The sequence below is a fragment of the Silurus aristotelis genome (genome assembly GCF_946808225.1).
Source record: "Silurus aristotelis genome assembly, chromosome: 6".
NCBI classification, from domain to species: Eukaryota; Metazoa; Chordata; class Actinopteri; order Siluriformes; family Siluridae; genus Silurus; species Silurus aristotelis.
This window is the reverse complement of record NC_139579.1, coordinates 9,308,357-9,329,952: the sequence shown is the minus strand read 5'-3', so window position 1 is coordinate 9,329,952 and position 21,596 is coordinate 9,308,357. Positions and strand designations below refer to the sequence as shown.

The following is a 21,596-nucleotide window of genomic DNA, read 5'->3' as shown; positions in this document are numbered from 1 at the left end:
TCTGTTCTTTCTACTTTTCTTACACTCCATTAACCTAGTTCCTGTGATTGCGCTGCTTTTTCAACCTACCATTGGTGTATCATTTCTTGGCTCTTACACACCACAGATGTAGGCTAGATTACCAAGCAAACAATTAGCAAGACGGAAGGCAACAAAGTGCCCCTATATAGAAGTGTGGATGAAACAGAGGGAGTCGGTGATGTAAACATGACTGAGAACAGAGACATTCCTGATCACCTGATCATCATCATCTTCTCTCTGATTGTGTTCTATATGCTGGATGTTCAGCCTGGATTTTTATTAACGCAATTAATGCAGCTTATTTCTGTTTGACCATTTTTATCAATATAAATAAAAAAGAAAGGTGAAATTAAAACTTTAAATGCAAAACACATTTATTTATGACGTCCTTTCTTTACTCAGATATAAAAAAAAATTAATAAACTCCACAGAAAATCATTTTTACTCATTAAACATTTGATGTCCCAAATCAGCACTAAAATCCGCCATGATGCGCACAATTCACCCTCTGGGGTCGACAAACGCACCTGCAAGTTTTGTTGCATATTTTCCTCATGACACTAAACCGAACTTGAATTACTCTGTGTTTTTTTTGATCGTACAGATACGAGCAATACGACATTCGAATCTGTAAATGGTCTATTTTTTACACTCATAAAAAGAACAAAACGCTGTGCTTTTGTACAATAAAGAAAACAGACAGGGGGCGCTCTCTGTCCTCTCTCCTCACAGACAAATAAATAAAACAATCTGAATCTTAGTGAATACTTGCCTTACACACAATAAATATATTTGCAGAAAGCTTGAAATTGAAAATTATCCCACTTTTGTTTTGCCAACCTCTTTCTCCTTATGCTCTCCTGCACTTCCTCATTCCACCACCACGTCTCCTTGTCTTCCTTTCTATTTCCAGATGTCACACCAAGTACTTTTCTAGCTGCCTCCCTCAACACTCCTGCAGTAGTTTCCCAATCACCCATCACCTCTTCACCACCACTGAGCCCCTGTCTGACCTCTTCCCTAAACCTCACACTACACTCTTCCTCCTTCAGTTTCCACCATCTTATTCTTCTTTCAGTCCTCACTCTCTTTCTCTTCTTCTTCGCCTCCAAAACCATCCTACAGACCACCATCCAATGCTGTCTAGCTACACTGTCCCCTGCCAACACCTTACAGTCTCCAATCTCCTTCAGGTTGCATCTCCTACACAGAACATAGTCCACCTGTGTGCACCTTCCTCCACTTTTATATGTCACCCTATGATCCTCCTTCTTCTTAAAATAAGTGTTCACCACTGCCATTTCCATCCTTTTAGCAAAATCTACCACCATCTGCCCTTCCACATTCCTCTCCTTAAGGCCATACCTACCCATCACCTCCTTATCACCTCTGTTCCCTTCACCTACATGCCCATTAAAGTCTGCCCCAATCACCAATCGTTCTTTTCTAGGTACACCATCTACCACTTCATCTAATTCACTCCAGAATCTTTCCTTCTCCTCCATCTCACAGCCAACTTGTGGAGCATAGGCACTGATGACATTTATCATCATCCCTTCAACTTCCAGCTTCACGTTCATCACACTATCAGAAACTCTCTTCACCTCCACTACACTCTTACTAAACTCTTCCTTCAGAATCACCACTACACCATTTCTCTTTCCATCCACACCATGATAGAACAGTTTAAACCCTCCAATGTTCCTGGCCTTACTCCCTTTCCACTTGGTCTCCTGAACACACAACATATCTACCTTTCTCCTCTTCATCATATCAGCTACCTCTCTCCCTTTACCCATCATAGTACCAACATTTAAAGTACCAACCCAAACCTCCACTCTCCTACACTGCTCATTTTCCTGTCGTCTATGTAGACGTCTTCCTCCTCTTCTTCTCCTCCTTCGGCCAACAGTAGCCCAATTTCCACCAGTACCCTGTTGGCTAACGATACCTGTGGCGGTCGTTGGTAACCCGGGCCTCGACCGATCCGGTATGAAATTCTCATTTGTGATCCGCATATTTGATTTGGCACATGTTTTACGCTGGATGCCCTTCCTAACGCAACCCTCCCCATTTACCCGGAACTAAGAGTGCACTGGCTTGTGCCTCCCTAATGGCTGGGTTATAACAACAATAATAATAATATTATTAATAATAATAATGATAATAATGTAAATAAAAAAAATTATAGAAAGAAGAAAAAGAAGAAAATGTATTATTATTACTGTTGTTATTATAATAAAAACTCAAATCTGCATTCAAAAACCTAAAGAAACTGAAGAAAAAAAATATATTAAAAAAAGAGCTTGACTCCTGAAGATTGGAATAAAAACAAAAAAACAAAAAAACAAGTGATGTATTTTCTAAATTATTTATCTATCAGTTTGGGTGAGCAGTGTATGTTGTGTGTTCCCAGAGGTTTTTATGCTTACTGTGAATGTAAATAGTGCCTAATGTAGTAACTTCCTATCAGCTTGAACCTTGAACCACTCTGTTCATTCTTCTCTCCTCCCTCGTCATTTTCACCCACAGAACGGATGCTCATCGGCAGGTTTGTTTTTCACACCATTCTGTGTATACTCGATGATAAGTTGTCACTTTTTTTTCACTCTGATGTTTGATGTGAACATGAACCGAAGCTCTCGGCCTGTATCTGCATGATTGTATACACTACGCTGCTGCCATATGATTGTATGGTTAGAAAAGTGCCAGAATGAGCCGGTGGTTCCTAATAAAATCTGCTTCTGTGTAACATCAACATATTTAAAAATAGCAGTAGCAGGAAGTAGCAGCTTTCACAACAAATCAGACCCAGAAAGACTTAAAACATTAACTGGTCCATTTTTTCTTCTTCTTCTTCATTTTCAACCATTTTAACCAAAAAACAATCAGACAACTTTTATTTAATGAAAAGGAACATGGGACTATACAAAGCTAAAAAAAATAACAACATAAAGTGCACATGTGCAACATTTAGTGCAAACAACATTCATTAGATGATTACAGTATGATTGAGTTTCATGTTTTTATTTTTTATTTTTTTCATTTGCTCATTCTATTATTACACAAATAGAATATCTTCTTTGTAAAAATAATAACAATAAAAATATTGTGGTAGATAATGAGTTGGTAGCTTATTGGTTCAGGCAATAGACTTTGAACAGTGGACTTTTAGGGAGTTCAAATCCCAGTCACACTAAGCTGTCATTGCTGGGCCTTTAACCCCATAGCTGCTTCATTGTATGAATGAGACAAATGTAAGTTACTCTGGGAAAAAAAATATATCAGGAGTGAAATGTTCACAAATTTTAATACATTATGTATATATATACACTCACACACATGTAATTTATTATTTAGAGCTATGTGAACCATATCCTCCATTTGGTGTGTGAAGAGAAGAGGGTGGATATGGAAGTATGGAGGTGGAGGTAAAGTGCTCCAAGGTGGAAAGATCACACTGGGTGCTAAGAATTCTCTTGTACAGGAGGAGGCAGTGAGCATGACAACGCGCCCTCTAGCGGTCAAAGCGCTGCAGTTTAACCGCAGTGGGCACTAAGGACCCGGGGGTCCTGCTGGACTGAGCACCATAAATCTCCCGGATCACCTGCACAGGGCAGTGCACAGTTCCAAAACCTTTCGATTTCTGACTTCGAAATACACACACTGTAATGCATGGAACATATACAACTGAAATCAGTATAATGAGAAAAGTCAATAAATCATTATTACCAAGACTGCTGTGGGGAAAAGCAGCACAAGCAAATGAATGCAGAAGAAATAAATAGACTCTAGAAAAAAACTGGCTAAAGTGCAAGGCAAAGCCATCATTAGAATAGTGTGAATGATCAGGGGGGAAAAATTGTCAGTAGCAATTTATTTATATAAAAAAAAAAAAAAAAAAAAAAAAAAAAAAGGTTAATGAAGTTCATTATGAAGTTAATGAAGAAGCATTAATTAATAACACAATTTTTGCTATTCATATAGCATATATACACATTTCTATTCACTTTATTAGAACAACTGCTCGATCCTGACCTTTAAAAACTTCAGGTGCCAAGTTTGGGAGACATTATGCTCATGACAGCCTCAGATTCCTGTTTATGGCTGAAAGGAGATGAACCTGATGTGTTGTAGATCCACCCAAGGTTTGAAGTTCATTTTTAAGTTTTGATTATTTGAATTACTGTAGACTGTCAGGTTGAACCTGGGTGGTCCATCTCTTCTGATCTCTTTCTGTCTCATCGACTAGATGAAAGCGTATAGACGATCTCTGCTCGGTTTTTCACATCATTCTTTGTAAAGGTTTCAGACGTTTTGTTAAAGTTTTCATTCTGACACATGACGTGAACAACAACTAAAACTCAACTCGTGTATGATTCATTTACATTTACAGCAGTTGGCAGAAGCCCTTATTCAGAGCGACCTACATTTATCTCATACAACTGAGCAGTTATGGGATTAAGGGCCTTGATCAAAACTCAAAAACTCCGATCCAAAGTTGAAGGTCTTCGGGACTAAGCCAAGGCACCTCGAGCATGATTTCATACATTGTGCTGCGCGATGTGGAAAAGGTATGATTAATGTTGAAATAATACATATAATAAATACATTCAAAATAAAAAATAAGAGACAAGAAAAGACCTTTTTGTCTCAATGTCTTGTTTAATGGATGCTTGTTGTATGAAAGAACAGAACCAGTACAGTTTGTGCAGATTTCAGACCATCCAGTTGTGTGACAAAACTGAGCACAAAACAATATTTGAAAGCGCACACATTTCCATGATTTGTGTATTGTGTTTACAAACACCCCCACACAGCATACTGCATGCTCATTTACCGTTAAAAGCAGAGAAGTAACATTACACTGTTTTTTCAATCATTATTTTCAGGATTTCAGGTAGAACAGATGATGAAGGATGTTTATGTCTCCCCCCCTGAGTAGAAAATAATGAAGAAGAGTCACAGTCAGTCTTGTGTGGGAAAATAAAGCAACGCAAGGTGATGATCAAACCGACATCGCGAGATCCAGTACAGTCTGTTTCACAGTCCAGGGTACAAATACCTCCCAAAACAACTTCTGGCCAACACAATTACACACACACCCTCTACAGCAGCTCATCAGTACAGTACCAGTGTCCATGGAAAGATGTTATAAGGTGCTGCAGTACACAACATTTCTCATTATAACTTAAAAGGGGGGGAGCCGAGAACTTTCAAGAGATGAGACTGGTAAATTAATAATTTTTTTGCAAATAGTGCAAATAATAAACCAGAAACAGGACCTGGTTTAAAAAAAAAAAAAAGAAAAAAAAGGAAATTTTAAATAAACACTAAAATATATCTCGTCTTTTTGCTCTATAATCTGGAGATTACAAGTTCTAATCCTGATGCTTTTAAATAAGAAAGGTTTAAAAGAGGTCTATCTTTCCCCTGGAAATCAGAGAAACACTAACCAATCAGGTGTCTGCAAGATCATATATGTAAAAGAGGGTAGATGGCGATTTCCTCTTGTAGAAAAAGCCACTATTTTCAAACGCATTCGAAATTCATCCGTTGTGACCTTTTTTTTTCCCCCTGAAGTATACGTGCTGTTAAAATCAAAAGAGACCCAAATCAGCCATGAGCCCTGAAGTAATGGAGCACAGCGTTTTAGAGAGAGAACGAATTCTCCAAGATACTGGACCGAGGACATGCACTGGTGGTACACGATCCTTTTGTGAAATCTGTTGCTACTTTAAATCTACGACTGGTTTCCATACAGCTCGGCCTGTGCACACGTTTACATTTACACATTTACAGAACGAAGAAAGACAAAGCACACAGTATTAATCATATATTTTTATATCTTTCTACAAATAGATGCATAGATTGCCAAGATGCTGGTTTTTTCCATTGTTAAACCATACAAAGGGAAGAAAAAAAATAGATTGTGAGCTTTTGTGTAGCTATGAAAGGGCTGTGGGTCTAAATTAAAATATAGATATTTCTGTGGATATTGGATGGAATGTAGAACCTGGGGAGCTGTCAGAGGACTCAACTGACTGACCTGTTTTTCTTTTTTAATATTTCTAGTTTTAAACACCATATAATGCAGAAGAGAAGTCACATTTGGCACATGAAAAAATATATAAAAAGTGATTGGATTTACATATTGTACATCACAGTATACACACACACACACACACACACCTTTTTTTTCCTTTTTTTTTTTTTTTACGCGAATCCGGCATAAGTCTAGGGGTAAGTTTGGTTTTAAAAATGAAGCAGGTCATTTCCAGAAACCAAATAATGCATGAAGTAAGCCATGTACTAATATTAGAGGTTGTTGTGGAGGAGCTGGGTCTTTAAAGGGTCTGCTGTGGACATGACCGAAAAACGCATGTACAAGAGACGCCACGTGGATTTGTTCAAGAGCCTGGCTAGCTGAAAAGCCAAACCGCACGTTTTGATGTTAAGCGACACCACTTGTATATTGACCTGTAACGCATGTCTTTTGCGGTGATCGGAAACCTAACCCAAAGGCCTGCTCTCACACACAGACGGCAAACCTGTCCGAAATCATTTGTTCGCAATCAGAGTCGCGGATTTCAAAATGTGGAAAAGAGACGCGAGAGAAAGAGACACGAGCACCGTTTACACCTGAACTCATTCGATGGCTCCATGAGAAAGTGTGCTGTATTTATTTTTATTTAACTGGATAACTCCTAATGCCAATGCAAATCAGTGCTGATGGGTTTTCGAAAGAATTTCTTCCAGAATTGTATCCTTACAGGGAAGACATAAGGGTTTGTGATATTGTGATCGAATGTAGATTTCTAAACGATCTGTAGCCAGCAGAACCACCCAAAAACAAACAAAATCAACGTCGGTGTAAAAAATTAAAGATTTATTCCCCAGATTTTATTTATTTACCAGTGTTGAGCAAATTCTGTTGATTATTGGATCGTCTTTGAACTCTACTGTCGAGGACTAGCCTATGCAAAGGTTAATGTACAATCAGTTCCACATGCAGTCATACAGTAATTATTACTTTGTGTCAGGTCTTCCAGGACGACTCCATGATTGCAAATTCATTTAAATATACTTGGAGATGAAGAAATAAAAGAAAAGAAACTGCTACAGGAAGCAAGTTTTCCCCCTCAAGTGATCAGGTTTTTACATTAGGCAGATTTTATTGATCATCAGGTTCGACCGCAATTATTTTTTTTTTACCAGTTTAAATCAAATGATAAAACCTGACTTCCTGGTCGTGGGAGATGTGCATTCGGCTCGTTTGAGCTATATTTGAGAAAGAAACGTACCAGCTGTGTTTTTCTTGTAGTAGATTTAAAAACAAACAATGCTGAGCACCATTATCGATACAAAGGCTCCAAAAAAACGGAAGTGAAAACAATCTTGGAAAGCCTCGTTTGCAAAATACGATTATCTCTCGAACGTGTCCCTGAACGTAGGTAAAATATCCATATATGCCCCTCGCCGTCGTTTTGTGGAGAGATGAAAGTCTTTTTTTTTTCTTTTTTTTTTGGCGCAATACTAGCACAGGAGACGATGTGGGGGGGAAAGGGAAAAGAAAAAGGAGAGGATAATAAAGGAAGGTGTGAGTAAGCAGGAGATTGAACGGACACAGTGAAGCCTCGATGTCCAGGCTACCGGTACACCCTGGTGCAAAACCAGACAGAACTGGCTAAAAAGTGGTCCAGATTAGGTAAGTTGATGAGGGGCCTCAAGCATCTCCATGAGGAACGTGTCGATTGGGGTATCCCCGATCAGCTTGAAGAAGAACAGGTGTTCCAGGCATTTTAATCCAATGGAGCGCAATGCTGGCAGTCGTAGGAGGAGCTTGGCAAACCTAGTAAGCAGGAACAGAAGACTGTTCAGAAGATTCACACTGGCTGGTATGAAGAATCTGAATATAATTATAGTTTTTACACCGTTATTGCCAGCCAGAGATGGTTACGCTTCAAGTAACCACCAATTTCACGGTATATGTTCTACCAGTATTTCTCTACACCTGTCACGAAACATTACTTACTACACAGTACATAGTTAGAATATTGTCAGACTTTATTATTTAAACCTACAGGGGAAAAAAACAGAAGGATTGCATAAAGATGCCAAAATAATTAATATTTTGACTATAGTCGCATTAAACTCATTAAGCCCAAATAGATTTTATCTGGTTAAATATCATTCGGAATATTGTATGCTTGTACCATAAACTGTCTGAATACTGAATTCTGATTGGCTGGTAGTTGCAAGTTTAATCATCAATCTAAATTAATTAGCTGCATTATAAACAATAACTATAGCAATAGTTACAGCTGCATGCAAAGTGAAACAGCTATTAAATAGAGGTGTGAATATGGTGAATGTAATAAATAGGTCAAGGAACAGTCATTAATTTGAGAAACTCTATGGGGGGAAAAAAGCTTCAGAAGATCTATATCTCACAGGTCTAGGTAGCATTCCCTGGAATCACAGGTGCATACCTTCCGAATACTTTTTTAACCGACTGTTAACATATAAAACCCCTATTCTAAAAAGGTTGTTATGTGGTTTAAAGAAAAAAAATCATCTAAAGAAAAAGAAGAATGCAATTTGCAACAGAAATGAAGCCATATTGTATTCACAATTAAATAAAAATATTAAATAAATAAAAACATATCAAATGAAGAAAAACTTTATGGAAAAAAAATAACAATGTGGCAAATGTTGAATATGCTGCCCAAAACACATCTAAAAATATTTGGACAGGGCAACAAAAGGCTGGAGGAAAAAAAGGAACCAGCTTAAGGAACACTTTTCAAATGATTAGGTTAATTGTCAACAAGTCATGAAGTACATGAAGTGTATCTTAACAGAGGAAGAGCCTCTCAAGTAAAGATGGGCAGAGCTTCACCAATCTGCGTTTTTTTTTTTTTTGTCAAAATGTCCGCATAAAATTGGGAAGCTGCAGCTCATCTATAGTAAATAATATTAAAAGAGTTAAAGAATGTGTAGAAACCTCAATACACCAGGAACAATGGTGATGTAATTGAAATCACTGCATGGGCTCAGACATACCTCCAGAAATCACTTTGAACACTATGAAGTTTGCGGTGTATTCCACGTATGAAGGTGAAAGCTCTTATCATGCAAAGAGTAAACCATATCCAAGCACATAATCCAAAAACACTCTAGTCTTCTTTGGGCCAATTTAAAATTTAATTAAAATTGACTGAGGCAAAGTGGAAAATTTGTCTGTGGTCAAAGGAATTTAAATGTAAATTTATTTCTAGAAGCCATGGATGTTGCATCCTCCAGGCTGAAGAAAGATGAACCACTCGGCTTGTTATCAACATTCAGTTCAAGGAACTCTAAATGCTGAAATGTATAAACAGATTTTAGAGCAATATATGCTTCCATCCAATTCAATTCATCTTTATTTGTATAGTGCTGGCCATTGTCCCAAAGCAGCGTTACAGAGTTTGAGGTTATAAAGTTATAATGTATAAGTTTAATGTCTATAAGTTTGTTTCTTATAGGTTTATCCCGTTCATCCAAGCAATTATTATTATTTTTTTTTTTTCGTATTTTTTGCGTATGCAGCAAGATAATGATAAACCACATACTGAATCTACTACAACAGCATGGCTTTGTTGTAGAGTTTGCTGAACTGGCCTACCTGCATTCCATACCTTTCCCCATTCCAACACATTTGGCATTTCGTGAAAAAAAATATGACAAAGAAGACCCAGGACTGTTAGCAGCTAAAACCTTGTATCAGACGTGAATGGGACAACATTTCTCTCCAAAAACTAAGTTTCCAGATGTGTTAAAAGAAGAGGATTCCTACACAGTGTAAAACGTGTTTGCCATGTTCTATTTTGAATTAAATATATATGTTTATTAGATCTGCAAATCATTTCCTTTTTTATTGAATTTTTACACACCTTCCCAACTTTGTAACTGGGGTTGTACAAAAATCAATCATGACCTACAAAGGATAAAAACTTTAACATGAAAAAAGTTAGAAGATTTTCATGATGTACCTGCCCTGCTGGTCAGGATATCTCTGTTTACAATAAGCTTCTAGTGCAGCATAGACCTTCTCTCTCAGTAACTCCACTTCACTTGGGTTTGAAAGCCCCTTCGCGTCTGTGGAACACGTACAGGCAAGAATAATTATGGTACATAAAATCCAATCCATGCAAAAACACAAACAGGATGCTTAAGTAATCATAAAAAACAAGTACCTGGGTTAAACAGGATGATGGCTCTTAGACACCCCAGCTCCGTCTTGTCCATCTGCATATCTCTCATCTTACTCACTAATTCAGTCAGGACCCTGGATTAGCACCAGAAAATGAGACACACAGGCGATATAGTGCAGATCACTTTGAGGGGCAAAACGGACATGCAAATTAAGTGACAGCACTTAGATGTCTGAATACAAAATCAATAATATCCACACATCATTCAGAGACACAGACACACACATTGCTCGACCCACCTACAAACATCATTTAAAAAAAAAAGAAAGAAATTTTTGGCTGCCTTGGTATATTTGTATCGTGTGGTGTGGCTTCATTACCTGTCAAATATGGCCCCAACCTCTGCATTGTGCGCACTCTCCCTGTGTATTCAATCACAATGTGTTATTACAACGTCAATACACAGAATATTACACTATTAACATGTTCCTCATGTAAAGGTTATGTCTTGTGTGCACCAGCAGAGACAGTGGGGCCTGTTCAAGGAGTAACAAGCTGCAGGCTCTTGTTGAGGAGAAGCACATTTTCTGGGATGGGGGCAACACAATCTTTACTAAGCTTTAGGTGACAGACTGCAATCTTAAAATATCTGCACATACAAGCTGAGGGGAGAAACAAAAACAACTAAAACAAAAAGCAGCTTAAAGCAAAGAAATTTAATGTTCAGAATGTTGAGAGAAGCAAGGGATTGAGAGTTACACAATCAGCATCAAAGTATACAAATAGCAGGAGACAACACAATGGGCACAAGCATGAAGTAATAGCGCTGGTAATGAAATGGGGAAAGAAAAAAACCCACACACATCCTGGAGATGATCACACCACAAGCATTCGGTCATGCGAGCGCGTTTTGACGGAGGAGAAGCAAACACGAGGTGATAGAGAACAGTGAAGCAGGTTAATCTCAAACAGCAGCCTGCAACTAGTTATTCCAAGATTTGTTTTAAAGGCTGAGCAAAAAGAAAAAAAATTAAATAAAAACAATGCAACTAGCATCTAGAAAACAAATCGAAGCAGATTAACAGTGTGATAAAGTTTTAAGAAATGTGTGTGTCTGTGTAAATATTTATCGGGTTATTTACATAACTGACTGATCATGTATGCACTGCCTAGAAGCAGAAGAAATAGCTTTCAAATATTCATAATGATCAACAGTAATATGCTGCGATCTGCATAATCCAAGCACCTTGACCATTCATGAATATACGTAAGCTGCGAAATGCCTGATTTGATTGTGGAAATGTAGATATTTTTCATATTTCATTGACATTAATAAACAATTAAGTGCATGGTACTAAATGGTTTTGGGGCTTTTTTTTTTTTTCTTTTTTTTGTTTTCCCAGGACTCACAGTTCATGAGACAAGATGAAGAACAAGAAGACTAAATACTTGACAGTCACATCACTGAGTACGTGAACTCGGAGGCATACTGCATGGCATGAAGTAGAATTACACAATTACTCTCCACAGTTCCTTAATACGAGGGGTGTTCAAGTCAAGTCGCTTATAAAATAAAAGATAGAAAGATTCGGCAGTACACCTGAACCATCCAATGACAGCCTGCTTCACTCAGTCATCAGGGAACCACCACAACCGGGACCATCACTTTTAATCTTGCCATTCAAACGCATTACAGTGTCTGAGCTGACTTGAACGCCCCTCGTAGTTCCTGCACAATACTTTTCACAGTTCCTCAATACGAGGGACGTTCAAGTGGCGTTTTTCCATAGTCCCTTTAAAGTTTCTGCCCAGTTCCTCCATATTACCTGCACAACACTGTAGAACTCTGTTACATGACACTACATAATTGACTGACCTGATGATCCGATCCGAATCTAATGAACCCTCTAGACGAGAGTTTTTAAAAGGTTTGGTTTATAAGGCTGAACTCTGGGCTTCTAGTAGTTCCTAGAATAGCAAAGTCCACTAAAGGCGGTAGAGCATTTTCACATTTAGCTCCTAAACTCTGGAATAGTCTTCCTGACAGTGTTCGGGGTTCAGATACACTCTCCCAGTTTAAGTGTAGATTAAAAACATATCTTTTTAGCAAAGCCTGCACATAACACACATCACACACATCACATCATAACCTTGTGCTCCAGAACATCTGATCACATGCACATTATCAACTTGTGCTGTTAATATCATGAACAGCAGCTACGCTAATTCCTCTCCACTGCTTCTCTTTCTCTCCCCATCCCGAGGCATCCTGAGGTTGGCCAGCTCCAGTCACGTCCCACCTCGTGAAGATTATGGACCTATGGATGATCATGGAGAAGTAGATGCCGAGTGTTTAAAGGCCCTGGCATGGAGAAGCTGATGCTGGATCTATGATGATCACAAATTGTTCTGTATTGTTGAAAGATTTATGACCAAACTTTTGATGTCACCCATATGAGGATGGGTTCCCCTTTGAGTCTGGTTCCTCTCAAGGTTTCTTCCTCATATCATCTAAGGGAGTTTTTCCTTGCCACTGTCGCCACGGCTTGCTCATCAGGGACAAACGCACACCATTCACCTTCACTGTTTTCTGTAAAGCTGCTTTGAGACAATGTCTGTTGTGAAAAGCGCTATACAAATAAACTTGACTTGACTTGACTTGACTGACCTCTTATTGCCCGTCACTGGTGACTAAAAGTGCGCAAAAGTCTGATTATTAAATCCCACTCCCACAGTCATCTTCTAACAATTCTAACAATCCCAATTTCTAGACAAGTTTAACAACTTGTTAAAAAAAAAACGTGCTATTTCATTTTCCTGCCTTCCATTAACACAAAGACTAATCCTTTCTTTTTTTTTCTTGTTTGTGATTCTGATTCTCATCTACCACTGAGGTAAAATCCTTGCTCTAAACACACCTAATGAGTGCTATTAAGTCAGTATTGGGTCAGTGGAGAAAAATGGTCAGCTTAGACTCAGCTGGCAGATAGTCAGAGGGGTGAGTGTCCCTTACATGTCATACCCTCTCTAAAATCCACACTTGTTCTCTAGGTCTCAAACAAAGCAAACAAGAAAACCCTCAGTCAATCCTTAAGGCAGCGGAATGGCAACAATGTGCCTTTACAATGCCTTTACGGTCTGGAGGTTATGCGGGTGGTTAGGAAAACTACCGTTTGTGCTACATGCATGTTCTCTATCCAACAATAAATGCTGGAAACACACCACAAAATACTAACCATAACATACTCTATAAATCAGCTCCAATCACAAGACCATTTCCTGTTTCGGCTCATGTTTTCCAGACAGGAAGTGAAAAGCTTTTTTAAAAAATAAAGTGTAACTTTGCAAGGCCACAGTGGCCAATAAAATAAACAATATAAATAGAAAATGAGAAAGAAAAAAAAACTGCGATGGCACAGGATTCCATGAGGTAAATAGGGCAGATAGAGAAGCGTGTGGTGTTAAAAATGTATACACAAGAACTCCGGTTGACCTTCTAAACTACTCTGCTCCTGCACAGTCGCATAAAGAAACACCCCCAAATCACCCGTCATATGGTCATCAACATCCTCAAAAAAAAAAAAAAAAAAAGGCTGCTTACAATGTAATTTGACAATTTCTTAATTGTCATCCCCAAAAAGTGGCATCGTAAGCTGTGATGTTTGAGGTGCAGGGGCTACAACTGCAGAAGACCACAGGATCAGGTTCCTTTTCTGTCAGCCAAGAACTGAGATCTGAGACTACATGCTTATGATCAGAATTTAGCATTGACTGAAACCATAAACTCATTCTGTCCTACGTGAGCAGTGCAGGCTGGTGGATAAAATTCTGTCATTTTCTTTGCCCACATAAGAACTTTAACTCAACATTCAACCTTTTCAGGTCACGTTTTACCATACGTCTTCCAATGGCTATTTTCGGCAAATTAGTAATCCTTGCTGCAAAGCAAAACTGGTTTCATGATCTGAATGCAGTAGAAATGCGATTAAAAAATATCTGCCGTAAATGTGTAACGTCATCACGCACAAGGACCGCAATCTCAAACGGAACGGTTTCAAAACCCTGTTGAATCCATGTGATGAAAATCTAAGGCTAAAAGCAAAGATGTCCTAACAAATTATCATCATGATGTTAACACATCTGTACAGCCACCCAATATTCTTGGAAAGAGTGAATGGACAGAACATGTGACAGCATTTCAGGCGGCACAAAAAACAGCTTTGTTTTTGTTTTTTTTCCTTCTCCGCTATAAACATGAACGCAGGTCTCAAGACACTAGTGCTCTATTTCTAATTACAAATAGTGGAATGTAACTAGAAACATAAAATAGGTGCATATTTTGCACATTTTAAATGCAGATAAACAGATTGTCTCTAGGGGTGAGTTTTGGGGCAAAAGGCAAACTGGAGGAGGCCGTGTGCAGCAGGGAAACAAGATAAACAGAATGTAAGACCTAATAAGCCTAACATTGACGGTGAATGCTATCGGCTGTAGTCATTTAGAGATTGGGTAGTGTTAATAATAGAGGAAGGTGGTCACATGAGAACCATCCTACACCTGAACATATAGGAGAGAGAGAAAATGAGGCAGAGGAAACCTCAGAAGCCCAAAACAAATGAAAGCTCCATGTTACAAAGTCGAAATATTTCTAATAGATTTTTTATTTTGGGAAAAGATTTTATGTAATCAATGTTTTCCTCTTACTATATCAAATCAATTATTAAAGCACATCGTTTTAAACTGTTTTAAAATCCACCTTCTTTCAATCATTAACCGACAGATGCTTTAGTATTTACAGTTACATTGTGTGATTACGTGGAGTAAAACGTGCGATCCTAAATATCAGAATAAACTACAGCCGTAAAGCCTCGCATTTAACATTTACATAAAATGCTGTAGACGAGGTTAAATACTGTGTGCAATAAAAGAAAAATAGATAATTTGCTTTACTGTTTAAAATTCGATTGTCTACTTGTATCTGAAAGCCCTGAAACCATCAATGTCGCAATGTTCAAACTATAGAAGTAAAAAAAATAATAAAATTAGAGACTGAGCAAAGACAAGTTAAGGTCCAGAGAGTCTGAGGGAAGACCAGAACAAAAGACGTTTATTTATGAATGGTTATTGGGTTAAACCAGGCTGTACTGCCCTCTCCTGGATCAGGTTGGAAGCAGTTCTTGGCTCCTCAGGGTCCCTCTCCCACTCACACCTTTGAAACATCTGAACATTGGTCATTGCCCAAGACCTATTCGTTCAAGTCCATAGACTTTTCAGAATTTTGAAAACCGTATCAATTTAAGCACAAAATCAGAGAAAAGTCAGTGATGACCCTCAGGAGGACTCTTTTGGGGATTTGAGGATTCACACACCTTCAGATCTGAGCTGATCTCAGTTATTCCATTTGCTTTCTAAATTAATTTAAGGTGTTTACATACATAAATGAGTGAAATGAGAGAAATATACATGTATAAAACGATTACCTATCGAAAATGGCTCCCACTCCTGCGCTGTGTGCACTGTTCCGGTGGACATGGAGTCCAGTGGCCAGCAAGATGCCATCCTTCACACTGATGGAGCGATGAGAGAACGAGGCAATCAGCAGCTCATTCCAACCTAAACAGGGGGGGGAGAGAAAAAAAAAAAAAAAAAAAAAAAGGAAGTGTTGTCAACAGATTAAAAAAACACATTTAGGTTAATAGTTCTAGACTAAAGAACTACTTTTGTGTATCTGCGTAAGGACCGGCTGATGTGAAGACCTCCAGGATCGTCATCATGGCCGCCATGATGTTCTGCTGATGTTCTCAACCAGCTTTCCACTGAACACTGACTGGATGAGAAGGAAAATATCAACCCCCATGAAGTCTAAGATCAAGCAAACGTGCCCTGTGTGGTCATGGTTTCATTTTTTTCCTTATCGTTGGATAAAACGGTGATCAATTCCTTCTCCTAATAAATCTCCACCATGTTGGGATTTTTATTTGGTATGAGGTCTGTTCTCAGAAGAAATGGAATTGATTAAGCCTGGCCAATTATATCCATGGAACAAGTCTTCTTCCTGCCTACAAGACTTGAAATTCTACTTGGTTAGTTAAAAGAAGCTAATAACATTATTATTATCCATGTTAACAGACTGCGGCAGATTATGTTCAAACCTGTACATACTAGGGGTGTGAGGATACACGTATTCGTACCAAACGGTTTCGGTACAAGGCTTTCAGTACTGAATGCAATCCTTTGTACGTGTGGAACAGAGTTAAAATCCGGGTTTTCTTACAAACGTATTAAATGACAGACGGCGAGTTTGTTTAGTCTCTGCCTCTGACCCTGAGCACAGTGTCCCTTTTTTTTTTAATCATTAATAAACCTCGACAACAATGCCAGGGGTATAAAAAAAGATTAACTAGATTTAGCGCAGTGTCACTGTGGCTACTAACTCTGTACCGGAAATCCGATTTGCAAAGCATCGTAAAACTCAGATCTTGTTTCGCGCATGCGTGAAATCGCTGCCACCTTCGTTTTTACGACAGTTTAACAATATGGATTCTTATGCGCTTTATACACGGCTTCAAAAATTCTCCATATTGAGGAAGTGAATAAATGAAGGATGGAAGGAAGGAATAAAGACATTTGTTGAAGTATGCTGAAATAAGAACAGTTAAGTACAAAAGTGAACACACCCCTCACATTCCAGCAAGCATTTTTGTATAATCTTCTGAATAGACAATACTATAGAAATGAAACTTATATTTTAGAGTAGTCAATGTACAGCTTGTATTTCAGTACAGATTTACAGTCCTCTGAAAAAAACATTATTGTCAAATTAGTCAGCCACAAGTGTGAATAAACCCCAAGTGATAACAGCTGTATGGCATTCATCATCTTTTTGTCTACTTGTCAGGATCAGACACATTTGTGTTTCTTGTAATTGAGCAGTTAAAATCTGGTGCTTTGGGTTCAATTCTCGCACACTGACCACTGGATGTTCAACATGACACCTCATGGTAAAGATTCTCTGAGGATTTGAGAATTAGAATTGTTGCTCTCCACAAAGATACCGAGGCTATAAGATCAGTAACACAGAGTTACAGTGCAGTGACCAGGGTCATACAGAGGCATTGCTTTAGAGGTTGTAGAAGCGGAAGGTCGCTTGTCAGTGCTCAGACCATATGCCACACACTGCAACAAGTCGGTTTGCATCACCGTCGTTCTAGAAGGAAACCTCTTCTGAAGCTGCCTCACAAGAAAGCCCACAAACAGTTTGCTGAAGATGACTTGTCCAAGAGCATGAATTACTGGAACCATGTCCTCTGGTCTGATGAGACTAAGATAAACTTGTTTGGCTCAGATGGTGTCCAGCATGTGTGGCGATGCCCTGGTGAGAAGTACCAAGAAAACGGTGTCTTGCCTACAGTCAAGCATGGTGGTGGTCTCGGGCTGCATGAGTGCTTCTGGTACTGGGGAGCTGCGGTTCATTGAGGGAAACATGGATTCCAAAATGTACAGTGACATTCTGAAGCAGAAATGATGCCCTCCCTTTAGAAACTTGGCCAAAAGGCAGTTTTTCAACATAACCACCCCAAAGATGACAACTGCCCTCCAGAAGGTGATCGAGTGGCCAAGTATGTCTCCAGACTAGAACCCTATTGAGCAGCTTTGTGATTATGGAGGGGTGGAAGAGGATCCCAGCAACAACCTGTGCAGCTCTGGTGAATTTCATGCCCAGGAGGATTAATTCAGTGCTAGATAACAATGGTGCTCACACAAAATATTCACACTTTGAACACAGTTTTGACATGCTCACTGAGGGTGTACTCACTTTTGTTGCCAGCTATTTTGACAATAATGACTATGTTGAGTTTTTTTCAGAGGACAGTAAATCTGCACTGCTATACAAGCTGCACATTGACTACTTTAAAATATATCCAAGTTTCATTCTTTAGTATTGTCACTTGGGAAGATTATACTAAAACGGTTGCGAAATGGAAATTCAAAATACGAGGGGTGTGTACTCACTCGTGAGATTTCTTATCTTTAGAAAATTAAATATTGAATATAAAACACACACTCACACATCTGTGTATATTTCCAAATGGGGTCTGACAAATGTTTTTTTTTTTTCACATTTATTTAATCAGTTTAATAAAATTGTATACAAAAATACAAATATTAATTTCATTATCATTTAATCAAGCATCAAGCTTTAATAAAATAAAATAAAAATAAATAAAAAACGACAAGCATTTGCTCACCATAACTGAACTGAAATTGACTTAAAAACTGAGGTACGTACCGAACCATGGATTTTGTGTACAATCATACCCCTGGTACATACTGTGGCCATTGAACAAAAAATGACTTTACAACACAATGTTGACTTGTGCCTCCAGAAGTTATAGTGCTTTTGTTTGAGTGTGGTTTTGGTTGATCTTCCCATATCTGGTCATCAAATGTTTCTGCAGTCTTTTTATTTATTCATTTATTGATTTATTTTTTACATTCAAAAGCTTTTACTGGCTATAGAGTCAACTCAGATTCACACTTACCTGCACGTAAAAGGATGACTTGATCGTCAAGAGCCAGTTCGGAGAAGTGTGGGATTCTCTTGGCCCACTCCACCAAAGTGAAGAGCTGTTTATCAGCTGCCTGGCAGATGTTCGTCACAGGATCGTTTTCCTAAATGTGAGGGGGTTAATGTGAGCTGGTTTACTGTATGTATTCTATGCTGAGGATCTCTACACTAATGAGTCAGTGATTGGATGGGTGACTCACAGAGCTGGTGCCTGAACTTCCATCAGAATGCAGCTCGATCTTCTGTTCCACAGCCATCTCGGCATCCAGGATCTTCTCCACCGGCATTTCTTCATTCACTGCACTGGTGGATTCGACTTCTCCTTCTCGCTCTTTGTTTCTTTGACGTTCCTCCTGAACAGCTACGACACACAAACATTTTAAAATTTATAAAAATAAATATATTAAAAAAAGGAAATCAATGTCCATTCATTTAAAATTTAATATTTGGTGTTGCTATATTAGCGGTTGCTATATTAGCCCTATATTATATAATATTAGCCCTAGTTTTGACAGCATACTAGCATTTTCTCTTAAAAAGAAAGATTCACTTTTAAGGAAAGGGGAAGGTGAAGGTAAAGAAGGAAAAAAAACGCATGCTGGAAAATCCTTGCCTCCTTGAAACATCCTGAAAGACTACATTAAATAAAATAAAGTGCAGGCTAAAAAGCGGTGGTCTTACCTTCTCTCTTCATGCCCATGGCTAGACACTTCTGGTAGCGGCAGTACTGGCAGCGGTTCCTCTGGCGCTTGTCCACCATACAGTCCTTGTTGTCTCTGCAGGTGTAGCTCAAATCTTTCCTCACAGTGCGCTTGAAAAACCCTTTACACCCCTCGCAGCTGTAAACGCCATAGTGCTTCCCTAAAGAGTAGTCAACCAAAGAAATTGGTAAACAATCAGACACATAGAGGCAGCTTCTGTGTTCACGTTGTGTGTGTACGGGGGACATCAATGTTTGAAGTTATATATTTTATATAGCTTGTCTGAAAATGTTCTAGTATTTCAAACGTTAACCAGAATGTGAATGGCAAGATATCTTCTAGAGTTTACAGCTGATGTTAGAAAGAAATAAAATAAAATAAATTCGAATATATCCCGAGCCACTTCAGAACTGAAATTAAAGTTCAGATCAGAGCTTTTTTTCTTGCCATCATTGTTCCAGTTTAGGGAATGAAGCCACGTGTTGGACTGAGAAATCGCACATTTCTTCCTGCAGTAGCTACACTTTCTTAACCTCAGTCTCATCTCATTAGTTGAGTGTTTAAATGAAAAAATAAGTTACTTCAGTCTGGGAAATTCTGTTTCTCAGCACAGAAGCTCACCGCTAATAAATAAATAAATAAATAAATAAATAAATAAATAAATAAACAACATTAGGAGCAGTTAAAATATGAACTCATTATAATGGCTGCTTATCAAAATTAGTCCACTGTAAAAAAAAAACTTATGAATTATGTTTTCATGCAGAAAGTGTGCTACGCTGACTTTCAGAATAGATACACGAACACTAAAGGTTCACGATATAACAAAATATTGAAGATGTACATATGGCCATATGTATCGCTAACAAAAGCTTGTGATAAGTTACATTCTAAATTTTAATGAAGTATTAAAATCCTGTGCATAGTAACAAATCTGTGTTTCTGAGGCTCACATGTGAAATGTAAATTTACAACAATGAAAGCAGAATCGATGTGAAGAATACTTTGGAAACACTAATTTTTTGTAATCATTTTTAAAGACATAGGCATGTTCTTTTTGTTAATATGCAACAACGTTTACTTTGTCCAAACAAATATAAAAATGTTCATACAAATATGTAACGAACAGAAACGTATTTCGTGTCTCCATAGATTCCGCTTAAATACTTTGCCAGGCCTCTTGTCAAACTTTGAAATGGGTTCAATATCCATCCAGTTGATCCAGGAGCAGTGCAATCGGAATTAGGTGCAGTGACTGGGCAGGCCATTCCATTAGATCCCTTCAGCTGTTCTCTTCGTAATCTTACGTAAGTTCTTCTGTTTAAGCCAAAAATGTCAGAATTGGACTCATCTTCCCACAGAACGTTCTTCCAGTCTCTTTCTTTCACTGTCCAATTCTTGTGCATTTTTTACCTTTTACCTAGATTCTTGCATAGAAACAAAAGGAACATGCATGTGTGTATCAAAAACCAAACTTTGTTTCCAAACTTGTATCAGGCTCAATACGTGTCAAAATAGGAGTTGCTGGGCTTTTAATCCTGCGTGCTTTAAGTATTTACTGACAGTAGTAGGTTGGGCCAACATTTCTAATCTGTAACCTCAACTATATCAGGTTAACTCATTTTTCCAAAAGTGATCCAGATCTGATTGGCTGCCTGCCACTATGACTAAGCATCAGAGCATGTTATCTGTATTTAAATCAATGAACACTCTTATAGGAGTCACATTTTTAGTTGTTGATCGTTTTGGAATAAATCCCTCACATCATACTACATTACATAACATTATCGAGTATTATCCAACTGGTACATGTATTACATATTCTACCAGTTTTCTTGTTAGGCTTTGGATTCTTGGGATATTAATAGATGTTTCTTCTGTCACAGGTTATTTATTTAAAAAAATGACAACACACTAAAAGCACAACTTAGAGCGGTTACCAGCTCCAGTTGTATCCCACTTCATGAATATTTTAGACATTGGACTTTAAGGATAACCAAACTGACAATTGATATATGCTGTGGCATAAAGTTTTTTTTATTTAAAATCACACTCTTGGTGTCATTCAAATGTGGATGGGTTCCCCTTTTGAGTCTGGTGCCTCAAGGT

The 21,596-nt window shown here is 38.2% G+C and overlaps 2 protein-coding genes across 3 annotated transcripts in view; both read right to left on the bottom strand.

Moving 5' to 3' along the window:
- Window positions 1–794: 794 nt before the first annotated feature.
- The window catches only part of LOC310727723 (craniofacial development protein 2-like), a gene marked incomplete at its 3' end in the record, with an annotated part of 68,928 nt that continues 48,126 nt past the window's right edge, over window positions 795–21,596 (bottom strand). Inside the window, exon 2 of the mRNA XM_083544470.1 lies at window positions 795–1,802. Coding sequence (XP_083400596.1) covers window positions 795–1,793 — 999 coding nt within the window. The 5' untranslated portion in view covers window positions 1,794–1,802. The remainder of the gene's footprint in view (window positions 1,803–21,596) is intronic.
- Window positions 5,570–21,596, bottom strand: part of rxrba (retinoid x receptor, beta a) — a 29,428-nt gene continuing 13,401 nt past the window's right edge. Inside the window, exons 5-12 of one of the 2 annotated variants that reach the window (XM_083543326.1) lie at window positions 19,468–19,647; window positions 18,987–19,147; window positions 18,761–18,890; window positions 15,698–15,830; window positions 10,598–10,639; window positions 10,260–10,351; window positions 10,056–10,161; window positions 5,570–7,873 (exon numbers count right to left, since the gene is read on the bottom strand). In XM_083543326.1, the coding sequence (XP_083399452.1) occupies window positions 7,726–7,873; window positions 10,056–10,161; window positions 10,260–10,351; window positions 10,598–10,639; window positions 15,698–15,830; window positions 18,761–18,890; window positions 18,987–19,147; window positions 19,468–19,647 (992 nt within the window). In that variant the 3' untranslated portion in view covers window positions 5,570–7,725. The remainder of the gene's footprint in view (window positions 7,874–10,055; window positions 10,162–10,259; window positions 10,352–10,597; window positions 10,640–15,697; window positions 15,831–18,760; window positions 18,891–18,986; window positions 19,148–19,467; window positions 19,648–21,596) is intronic. The other variant, XM_083543327.1, reaches the window with a different exon arrangement.